At 51.8% G+C, this 10,594-nt stretch overlaps 1 protein-coding gene across 2 annotated transcripts in view; it reads right to left on the bottom strand.

Annotated features, from left to right (window-relative positions):
• Positions 1 to 308: 308 nt before the first annotated feature.
• Positions 309 to 10,594, bottom strand: part of LOC133343523 (complexin-1) — a 347,833-nt gene continuing 337,547 nt past the window's right edge. For both annotated transcript variants that reach the window (XM_061553192.1, XM_061553191.1), the window contains one exon: positions 309 to 10,073. In XM_061553192.1, the coding sequence (XP_061409176.1) occupies positions 9,879 to 10,073 (195 nt within the window). In that variant the 3' untranslated portion in view covers positions 309 to 9,878. The remainder of the gene's footprint in view (positions 10,074 to 10,594) is intronic.

The raw sequence follows: 10,594 nt of genomic DNA, 5'->3' as shown, positions 1-10,594 counted from the left end.
GCGCCACGCCCGGCCGCCTTTGTCTCCCCAATGACACACACCCCACCCGGTACTCATTTGAGGCTGAGTCGACATAGGAGAGGGCCCAGGACCGGCTCAGATAATCGTCACTGGTGGTGGTGGCCGTGAGCGGGAATCGATCTCGGGTCGCCGGGTTCGTAGCGCAGCGTGCTAACCGCTGCACCACCGCTCCTCACAATGGGGGGCGGGGGAGGCACGAGCCCCCCCCCCACCCCCCAGAAACACTTCCAGCAGTCAACACTCGGAAGTGAGAGAGACGGAGGCAGAGAGATGGGGACGCGGGCGCGTTTTCGACATTCTGACATTTTATTTCATGTTACAAGGTGCAATTTTTTCGTACAATGACATTGACATGCAAACACAGGACACGACTGACTTGGTAGATTAACTCTGGAGAGCCTCTTCACTCACCGCCTCGGTGAATAGAAGTGTCATCGCCTGCACAGCTGCACTGCCCAGGTGCCGTTACAGGAAACAGCCCCAGGTGAGAGTTACTACCTCAGGTGAGTTGCAGGTAACAGCTGAGCGTGAGTGTTATCGGTAATCACTCAAGGTGGGTTACATGTAACCAATCAAAGTTGATTGATTGCAGGTAACCGCTCAAGGTGAATAAACCGCAACAGCCCAGGTGGGTCAATACTCAGGGGAGTTACGGGTAACAGCTCAAGGTGATGTACAGATAACCACTAGGGGAATTACAACTCAGGTGGGCTACAGGTAACAGCCAGGTGTGTTACACGTGGCTGTTACCGCCCCTTCCCCAGTGGAAGACTGCTGGACGCTTTCAGAGGGACACGGAGACACGGGTAGGTTTGCAATTCACGGACAGTACACACAACACAGCATTCGATTAACGTGTAACGATTATTATTGTCATTTCCGATTTTTTTTCCCTCTCCTAAAATTAATCATTATCATCAGCAATCAACATTTTTTATTATTGTTACGTGGCCACTTAAACTGATTCCATTAACGGACAAATGTAAGGATGGGGGCGTTCGAACAAACAAGCACGTGGAGAGAGAGTGAGGACGGGTTCGAGGACACATTGAGACGCAGCGGTGCGGGCTAACGCATGAACTGTGTTCGCTTTCCCTGAAGTTACCCCGCTGTCAGATCAGGGGTTACCTCCGACAGAAGCAGCGGCAATCCCCCTTTTCTTGCACTAGAATATCATCATGAACATCATCATCATCAACATCATCAACATAATTTTATTATTCGTAGTAATAATAATATATTATTATAACATCTATATATTCACCACCATTCTCGGCACATCAAGTAACGTGTTGGTTTTAGTAATTGCTGTCTGATGACACAAAGAGAGATCATTTATATTATTTATATATATGGCTTTGGAGGCTTGTTTTTATATAAAGGGAGTGGAGGGAGGGTTCGACAAGAGAAGCCAAGCTCGGTGATAATTTACGCATTCCACGTGGACACTACGATACACTTTGTGGACGTGCACACACGCGCGGTGTGACTTGAGATGAATTGTGAATTGCGAGAGTGGGTCGTGAATTTGGACTCAGACCTGCACTGAACCAACCGGTGGACGTGGCACGCGGCACATTCGGAGGCAGGGGACCCGTGTGCTCGCCTCTGGGGGGTGGGGGGGGGGGCACGCAAGCGGTGATGCGACACGCGGGACAACAGCGATGCGCTACGGCCGTCGTTTTGAAACGCGTAAATAGTCAACGACGCGACACGAGACTCGGGCGACACGAGGGTGGAACGATTGATTGGACGAAGGGCGACCACGTGATGTGTTTTTTTTTTGTTTAACGCGACATGATGTAACCATGATTACGATAAACACGCAAGAACGGACGTACGAAACACGCACGCAAAGATGCAGGGCCGAGAGTTACGAACGCACACACACACATGCATGCACACACGAGCGCACGCGTTCGCAGCGCAACGCAGCGCCAGAGTACGAACGCAATCACGGACGCACGCGACGCACGGACGCGCACATGCACACGCGAACGCGACGCACACGGAACATCGACCAAAGCAGGGCGCGGGCTCCACACGGAGCCAGGTTTGACCCCCTGGGATGACCCCGGGACCCCGCGCGGGGTAATGGGGTCATCCCCGGGGGTCCCGAGTCACCGATTAACCGCGAACATGGAGCCCGCCGACCACGAGGCGAGAGTGCTCGCCATCTGACTCGTGGTACGACGAGGTGGTGGTGGTGATGGCAGTGGTTATTATGGAGGTAGTGGCCGTGATGGTGGGTGGCTGCGGTGATGACTTTGGTGGTCGTTATGATGGTGACTGTGGTTGTGGTAGGGGCGGTAGTTTGGTGGTTGCAATAGTAGTTACCGTGATGGTGGTGGCGGTAGTTGCTGTGGTGGTGATGGTGGTGGTTGGTGGTTATGAAGGTCACGAGACAGATGCGTGACAGTGACGGTGGATGGAGCGGGGGGAGTGGAGGTGGAATTGAACTCAGGACTCATAAGCGACGCAACAGAGAATCAATTGCAGCGAACACTGCCGGCGACGACTCCACGCACAATGCTTTGCTTTTGTTATTGCTTCTACTTTAATGTAATAATATATTCTTTTAAAATGTTTTCGTACATTATAGCTCTCATACAAAACCTATAGCACTCATGATAGCTGTTGATACGACAACAGCACAACGCGCTATCTGCACTCCGTGGCCTCGGGCTTGGCTCTGGGACGCGTTACTAAAGCTAGCCGTGTATTAGTGTCGCTTTGCCTCTGTGCACCTAGCCTGGCACAAGCGCCGTAGTCACGTCACCACCACTTTGTGGCGAACGGTGGCTGTTGTTGTGTGTCTGTCCCTGTGTGTGTGTATGTACGTGTGTGTGTGTGTATTTGTATAACTCAAACACTATTTTTTGAATTAGGACCCAGGCATCAACTTCTGGTTGTGAATCGGCCGCGATCAGATTGAGATCGCTGCCGCGGGCGCCTCGAGAAGCGCCGCGCCGTCTCCGAGCCACTCCACAGCGGGCAGCACGGGGCCGGCGGGGAGTTGGGAGGGGGCTTTGTCTGCGTGCCACCCAACATTTACTCCGTGACAATTATTCAATTATGACGGCAACAACAAACACACACCTATAGGGAGTGGGGGGGTGATAGGGTTAATTACAAAAAAAACCACCGATCCCACACTCAAGCTGCTCGCTTTACTCCCGTGTGGCGAAAAACGAGCAAGCGTGGAGGCGTTGCTGTGTCCACAACACCACGCAACGTCACCAACTACAGACAGCAGAACCCGGCCCAGAGATGCCTCCCCATGTCTCGGTACCCCCCCCCCCCCCCAAGGTGGCCTTCACTGTCAACGATTCTATTTTCTCTCTGCGGGCAATGGCGGTGAATTTCGCGATAGCCACGTGAAATGTGAGCGGGGTTATCGGATACATCAACTCGTGTTGGGCCGTGTGAATCGAGTCGGTGCGACGAGAGGTGTTGCGACCATCGTGAGACTTCAATGGGCAGGAGGGGCATTTAGACGTTGGGTCGCGAGTTTAAGGAAACAAACACGTGACGGGCACGTCTGTACGATCACGATCAATTGTGACCGTCATCATCATCAATTGATCGTCATGATCAAGCGTGATCATCATCGATGTTGTTGACTATCAACATCGTGATGGGTATCATCATAATCACGATGTTGATAAAATAGTTAACATCATCACAATTGCCATGATAATCGTCACTCGACCATGCCAAACTGATAAAGTTGCGTGCTCAGACTGTCACAACATTTTTACAATCCCCGGCCCCGGACGAAAATAAAAAAATTAGATAAACGAACCGATTTTTTTTATTTTACCAGGTAAGGCCCACTGAGTTATATCGCCACAAATGATAGCCCAATGAAGTGGCTTATTGCGTGGAAATGTAGAGCAGCAGCCAAAATCCCTCAACGCGTGCTGATTACAAATGTGGAGGGGAAAAACTGGAGGACCCGGACAAAAATCCACGCGACCACGGGGGGAGAGAGAGAGAGAACATTACAATGCGCACTTTGTCCACAGCCGTAGCCGCTGCAGAAGCAGCAGGAGACGGAGTTGGAGCTCCACCCCAACCGGAGCTCTCACGCGGCAAGAGCCACTACAGAGTGGAGTCGATTTGGTTACTTTTGTCTTTGAGGCTCCGTGGTGCAGCGTGACCACCACGTGCAGACGGGGGGGGGCGGTCTGCACAAGCGCTAAAGCTCGACTCTCGCAACAGATCCAGTTAATTCTACGGTATGTTGAGTTTATTGCTGCTGATATTATCTCTATTAACGAGTGTGCGCCACCTGCCTGATATCAGATGTCAGACAATCTGTGATTGACTCGCGAGAGGTAGCCTGACTATTTTCCGGTCTCACAGCTTTCGTTTTATACAATGTGAAACTTTGCCTGCTGTGCCGAACGAGGGCCGCGTGATACGCAGTCGCGGACCGCATTCGGTCCACAGACCGCGTGGGGTTCCTGCAGGCGATGGTGTCCGAGAATCACGTTCGACGCGGACACTGCTGCTCGCAAGAAACGCGTGGAGTCAGCTCGAGCATTCATGTGAAAGTAATGACGATAAATGCCCCTGATAAACTCCCATTAGTCACACGCGTAAATCACCACCTTCCATCATGATCTATAGACACAAAGACAAATATCACCTGTATAGCCTCAACAGAATGGTAGGGCAAGTACTGTTAGCGAGCAACTAGCCAGCACCACGCCCGACCGCCTTTGTCTCCCCAGTGGAGATGTTTTTACACAGCTAGGGCAGGCGCAGGACCGGTTCAGATAATCGTCACTGGTGTTGGCCGTGAGCGGGAATCGAACTCGGGTGGCTGGGTTTAGAGCGCAGCGCGCTAACCGCTCCAATACCGCTCCCCACGATCACACACGCACGTGCACACACGCACAGGGACAGCATTAGTGGCGCATGATACATGACTCAATAACGCTGAGAGTAATGCTAAAATAATAACAGCATTTAAATCCCAGCCCACGTGAGTCGCGAGGGATCAAATTGAGAATCCAACCACGGGAGACGAGACATGACGGGGGAGGAGGGGGGGGGGATCACGCGGGGCGCGGATGAGTGGGATGCAGCCGGTGGTGGTGGTTGTTGTTGTTATTGACACCTACGAGCCATGGCATTAAACATTGAGAGGCTGCGTTGGCAGCGCTGTGCAAATGCGCGCATCTCGAACATCCCCGCCACCCTTGGTCACGTACGCGCACACCCTCAAACGCAGAGCTACTTATAATCATGAGGCTGACGTTTCAGGCAGTGCCCTCTTATTCAGGGCAGAGATGCAGAGAGGGCGGAGAGACTGTTCAGTGATCCCGCGTTGCTCTGTGGGGCCACTGGACACCATTGGGAGGTAGTCGCCCTGCCGACGCGTGAACAGCTTTCAAGTTAGCAATTTATTTAGCCCAGTTGGTGTTGTGCCGCTGAGGTCGTGACGGGTTTCTTTTTCCATTCCTGTTGCTCCGTGCCCCCCTTCCCGCCTCTGTACCGTTCCCCTTCTGCTGTAATGTGCACTGATGCCTCCTTTCTTATTGGCACGTAAAATAATGATCGCTTCATTGATTGAAAGTCACATTCACAGCCGCTACCTGTCCATCATCCTATGAACGGTGTGAAGATTAAAAACAACGTAATTTCTTAAACCTCGCATAATTCTCATGGTGAACAATATTAGTCGTGGCTTTTTGTGTTACTTAATCAAAGGTCACATGTCGTATATGTGACCTTGTTATGTGACCTTGTTACAACGGATGGTTGGTGCAACGTTGGCTGGCCACACCAAACAGTGCTGCCTAACTTATCAGGTGGGCCAATCACTGTCTCTTTACACTCCGAAGGGCCATTGCCCGAAACGTTAGGACAATCTATGCATGTTATAAGGCGGCGTTAAATGATCAAGGTCGTGTTCGTGATTGGTGAGTTGTTGTACGTTTGCAAAGCGCCAATACCAGGGATTGAACCGTGAACCTAGGGGAGATGGAGAGGGAAACAGGGGGAGGGGATAAAGTGGGGGGGGGGGGTGTCCGGGTGGGTTCCTGTAGCGTCTCTACGTGCGCGCGACCAACACAGCTGTGAACAATTAATCATAAAAAGTAATAAGAGTAGACAACACACACACACACCTACGCACGACGCAACGGCAGCAACAACATGCGGGACACGTCCGCGTGTCACGTGAGTTCTAAAGCGCGCGGAGAGCAGCACGTGACGACTACACCTGCGCCCAGGTGAGAGGAGCGGGGCTTCCATCACAACCCCCACCCCCAACTCATCTCCCCACCTTCCCCAAATTCCCCATCCCTCCCCTCCTCCCACTCCCAGCCTGATCAGTCACTCGCATCCCCAGCACCCAAGGGAGGTCAGAAAGGAGGTGGCGGGGGGGGGTGTAGATGGGGGGAAGCGGTTGTAGATGGGGGGGGGGCTACCTGGGCAGGGGGAGAGGCCGGGTCACCTCGCACACGTGACGCGCTGCTGCATATTGAGTGAGGTCTCTTTGGAAAGGTGCACAGCGCCCCAGTGTGCGTGTTGACGTGTGTACCTAGCCTGGCACAAGCACTGTAGTGACGTCACGTCGAATGGCGGCCGTTGTGTTTTTACGTATGCACGCGTTATAGACTTCAATATAGCATATTTATGCGTGTCTGTTGATATTTACAAGTGTGTGTTTATGCGTGCGAGTGTGCAAGTATATATGTATGCAATGTGTGTATTTGTGGGCTGTGTATGTATTTATGTGTTTGTCAAGAAGCGGTTCCATTCAGATGCCGTATGAATACAAACGGTATACATATATGTGTATCAATGCATGTATGTGTGTGTTTATGCATGCATGTATATTTATTTATGTATATGTCTGCGCATGTATGTATTTTGTTATTTGTCCACAATTTCCCGCGGGCAGCTCGCGTGAGCTCCAAGCTCGCACACGACGTAGGGTTCCCGAGTAGTGACCACCGTCTGCGGCTCACCCTCACCAGTGTCATCATCCCAGCAGGCGATGGGAGTGGCCGCGCGGGGTGCGAGTGAGTGAGCTGTTGAGTAAGCGTGCATTTCAGTTGGTGCCTGAGCGGTAGAGTGAGCTGGCAAAGGAGTTAGGTGGAAATCAATTGAGCGAGCTAGGGGGTGAGCGAGTGTGTGCAGGAGTGCGTTGGCGAGTGAGTGAGCGAGTAAGTGTGGTAGTGAGTGAGTGAGTGGCTAAGGTGGTGAGTGGCTAAGGTGGTGAGTGGAGCTGACGGTGAGATGCCAGTGACACCTCCGCAGAACCCATGCCATAACCCGAGCGCACGAGAGGGCCTCACTAAGTAACCTCACGGCCACAGCTCACTCATTCAATTAATTCATTCACGTCGCCCAATTCATTCACACGGATCCCCAGCCTTCATGGCTGGCGGCTGGAACCAGGATTTTCCCGTTGAAATCCAATTTCAGCCACTGGTCATGAGCAATGAGATAATTATTCATATCCTATCGCGCTCCGCGATCGCTCATTTTCTATAATTCCACGACACTGAAATAATTATATTTATATATTTTTTGCAAGAGTTGAGCAGCTGTACGTGCCTGAATCCCAGCCAGATTTTGAAATGTTACCGCAGCTGTTTAATGGAGGCTGCTTCTTGTGACGAATGGGATAAAAAAAGCCATCTCTGAGTCAAACTCTCTCCAAGAAGAAACTTTTTTACACTCGGCAAAAAATCACCAACACTATTATTACTAAAATTCAACACTCTTATGACTTTTTTTTGTTGCGGCCACAACTCAGGCGTGGCTCCGAGTGGGTTGGGGGACTCAAACCCAATCATCAGCATCATCGTTTATTATTTTTATTATTAAAGAAGCGTGCGGATGCTGCGTTTGTTGTCGAGTGGCGGTGTGCTTTGGCCTCCCGTGGCGAGAACGAAAATTGTATCCCTGGTCAATTTGGCCACCGTCATTGGTTTCGCCCAACAAATTTGGCCACCGTCATTGGTTTCGCCCATCAAATTTGGCCACCGTCATTGGTTTCGCCCATCAAATTAGGCCACCTTCATTGGTTTCGCCCATCAAATGTGGCCACCGTCATTGGTTTCGCCCAGCAAATTTGGTCACCGTCATTGGTTTCGCCCAGCAAATTTGGCCACCGTTATTGGTTTCGCCCAACAAATTTGGCCACCGTCATTGGTTTCGCCCAGCAAATATGGCCACCGTCATTGGTTTCGCCCATCAAATATGGCCACCGTCATTGGTTTCGCCCAGCAAAATTGGCCACCGTTATTGGTTTCGCCCAACAAATTTGGCCACCGTTATTGGTTTCGCCCAGCAAAATTGGCCACCGTCATTGGTTTCGCCCAGCAAATTTGGCCACCGTTATTGGTTTCGCCCAGAAAATTTAGCCACCGTTATTGGTTTCGCCCATCAAATTTGGCCACCGTTATTGGTTTCGCCCATCAAATTTAGCCACCGTTATTGGTTTCACCCATCAAATTTGGCCACCGTTATTGGTTTCGCCCAGCAAATTTGGTCACCGTCATTGGTTTCGCCCAGCAAATTTGGCCACCGTCATTGGTTTCGCCCATCAAATTTGGCCACCGTTATTGGTTTCGCCCAGCAAATTTGGTCACCGTCATTGGTTTCGCCCAGCAAATTTGGTCACCGTCATTGGTTTCGCCCATCAAATTTGGCCACCGTTATTGGTTTCGTCCATCAAATTTGGCCACCGTTATTGGTTTCGCCCAGCAAATTTGGTCACCGTCATTGGTTTCGCCCAACAAAGGGTCCCGGAGGCTTCCCGGTCCCCCGCCGGTGGCCCCGCGGTGGTGTGACGGTGGAGGGAGCCACCGGGGCCCACGTGGAGAGACACCGCTCCGGGCTGGATTCTCATCTCGACGCAATTTTTAAAAGTCTCACTGGGAAATCCGCGCCCCCCCCCCCCCTCCCGCCAACACCCCCCTCAAAATAAAGCGCCGATTTATCATTATTCGTCGTCATTAACGACGACGATTTCGGTGCCCAGAGTTCCGTGAAGTCGTGAATCCGATATTTAGCGAAAGAGACCGGCTGCCGCTTAAGCTTCGCCAGAACATTCCGGAAAAACGGCCGTTCTGGGGAATTAATCTTTTGGCACCCAACCGCATCATCCATCTCACGCCAAATTGTGTCCTAAAAACTGTTCGTAGGATTGTAGGAATGTAGGTACAATAATATAGGATTATTTCATGTATAAGGCGCCACCTTGTACTCGCGTGGGAATGCATTGTGCAGGTAATCGCAGAGCCAAGCCAGCCCCAAGCAGCCTCGCCGGAGAGTCGTGAAGCGAGAAATGAGCCCAGGGCGAGGACCAACGTCTCGGCAAACTTTCTCCTTTTGTTGCAACCCCCGAGAGCGCGCCGTGCGACTTGCCCTAACACCCAGTAACAACATCCACGCCGCGTCTGCATAATAAAACTCTCCTTCGTGAATTTAGGACCGAAAAAAAAACACGTTCTCGTAAACGTGTTTTTTTCCCTTTGCAATTGAAAAGGACAAGCCCGTCTTACATCATTCAAATATCGTAAATATTTTTTTTCCAAAAAATGTTTTTGCGGTTGTTTGTTTCCGTCTCACTCGGGGCTTCTCAATAATTAGAATGTTTACATTACAATTATTTTAAAATGCATTTTGAAAAGACCAGTTTGAAAAAAAATATCATCACCACCATCAATCGTCACCATTGCTACGGCAATTATTATCGCCGTCGTAATTAACAACAACAATGAACGAACTGCAGGCCTGACCTGGGTTGGCTGATTCATCTGATCTGATTATCTGTGCGTCGAGTGCGCGCTGAGCGAGCTGAGCGCCTCTCCCCTGTCCCGGCTCCTCTATTTCTTGAACATGTCTTGCAGCGGCCCGGGCAGGAACTTGATCACCGAGTCGAGGATGTTCTCCTCCTCTTCCTCCTCCTCGCCGCAGCCGGCCGGCACCGCCTTCTTGGGTCGCGTCAGGCTGCCCTCGCACGGCATCTCCATGGCCGCGTTCGCCTCCGCCTCCCGCTCCTCCTTCTTCTTGATGCCGTACTGCGCATGCGCGTGCAAGGGGAGGGGGGGGGGTAACGTTTAGCGCTGCTGCTCACGGTCAACACCGGTGCCTCCCTTAGGTGGACTCAGCCTCAAATGAGCACCTGGTGCGGTGTGTAGTAAACATCGCCACTGGGGAGACAAAGGCGGCCGGGCGTGGTGTTGGCCACCCACCCCCTCGTGTGCCGTTGCTGTCTTCATAGGTGCTCGCTAACAGCATTGGCCCCAGCAGTCTGTTAAAGGCTATACGGGGGATCTTTGTCTTTGTTGTGTAAGGGGTGGAGAGCGGTGGTGTAGTGGTTAGCGCTACGCTGCGCTACAAACTCGACAACCCGAGTTCGATTCCCGCTCACGGCCAACACCAGTGACGATTATCTAAACCGGTCATGGGCCTCCTCTAGGTCGACTCAGCCTCAAATGAGTACCTGGTGCGATGTGGAAACATCGCTACTGGGGAGACAAAGGCGGCCGGGCGTGATGTTGGCCACTCACCCCCTCCCTCGTGTGCTTTGCCAGCATTC

The sequence above is a fragment of the Lethenteron reissneri genome, chromosome 17 (genome assembly GCF_015708825.2).
Source record: "Lethenteron reissneri isolate LAM-NWPU_2019-01 chromosome 17, ASM1570882v1, whole genome shotgun sequence".
NCBI lineage: Eukaryota > Metazoa > Chordata > Hyperoartia > Petromyzontiformes > Petromyzontidae > Lethenteron > Lethenteron reissneri.
Note: the sequence above shows the minus strand (reverse complement) of the source record. Positions and strands in the feature narration are given on the sequence as shown.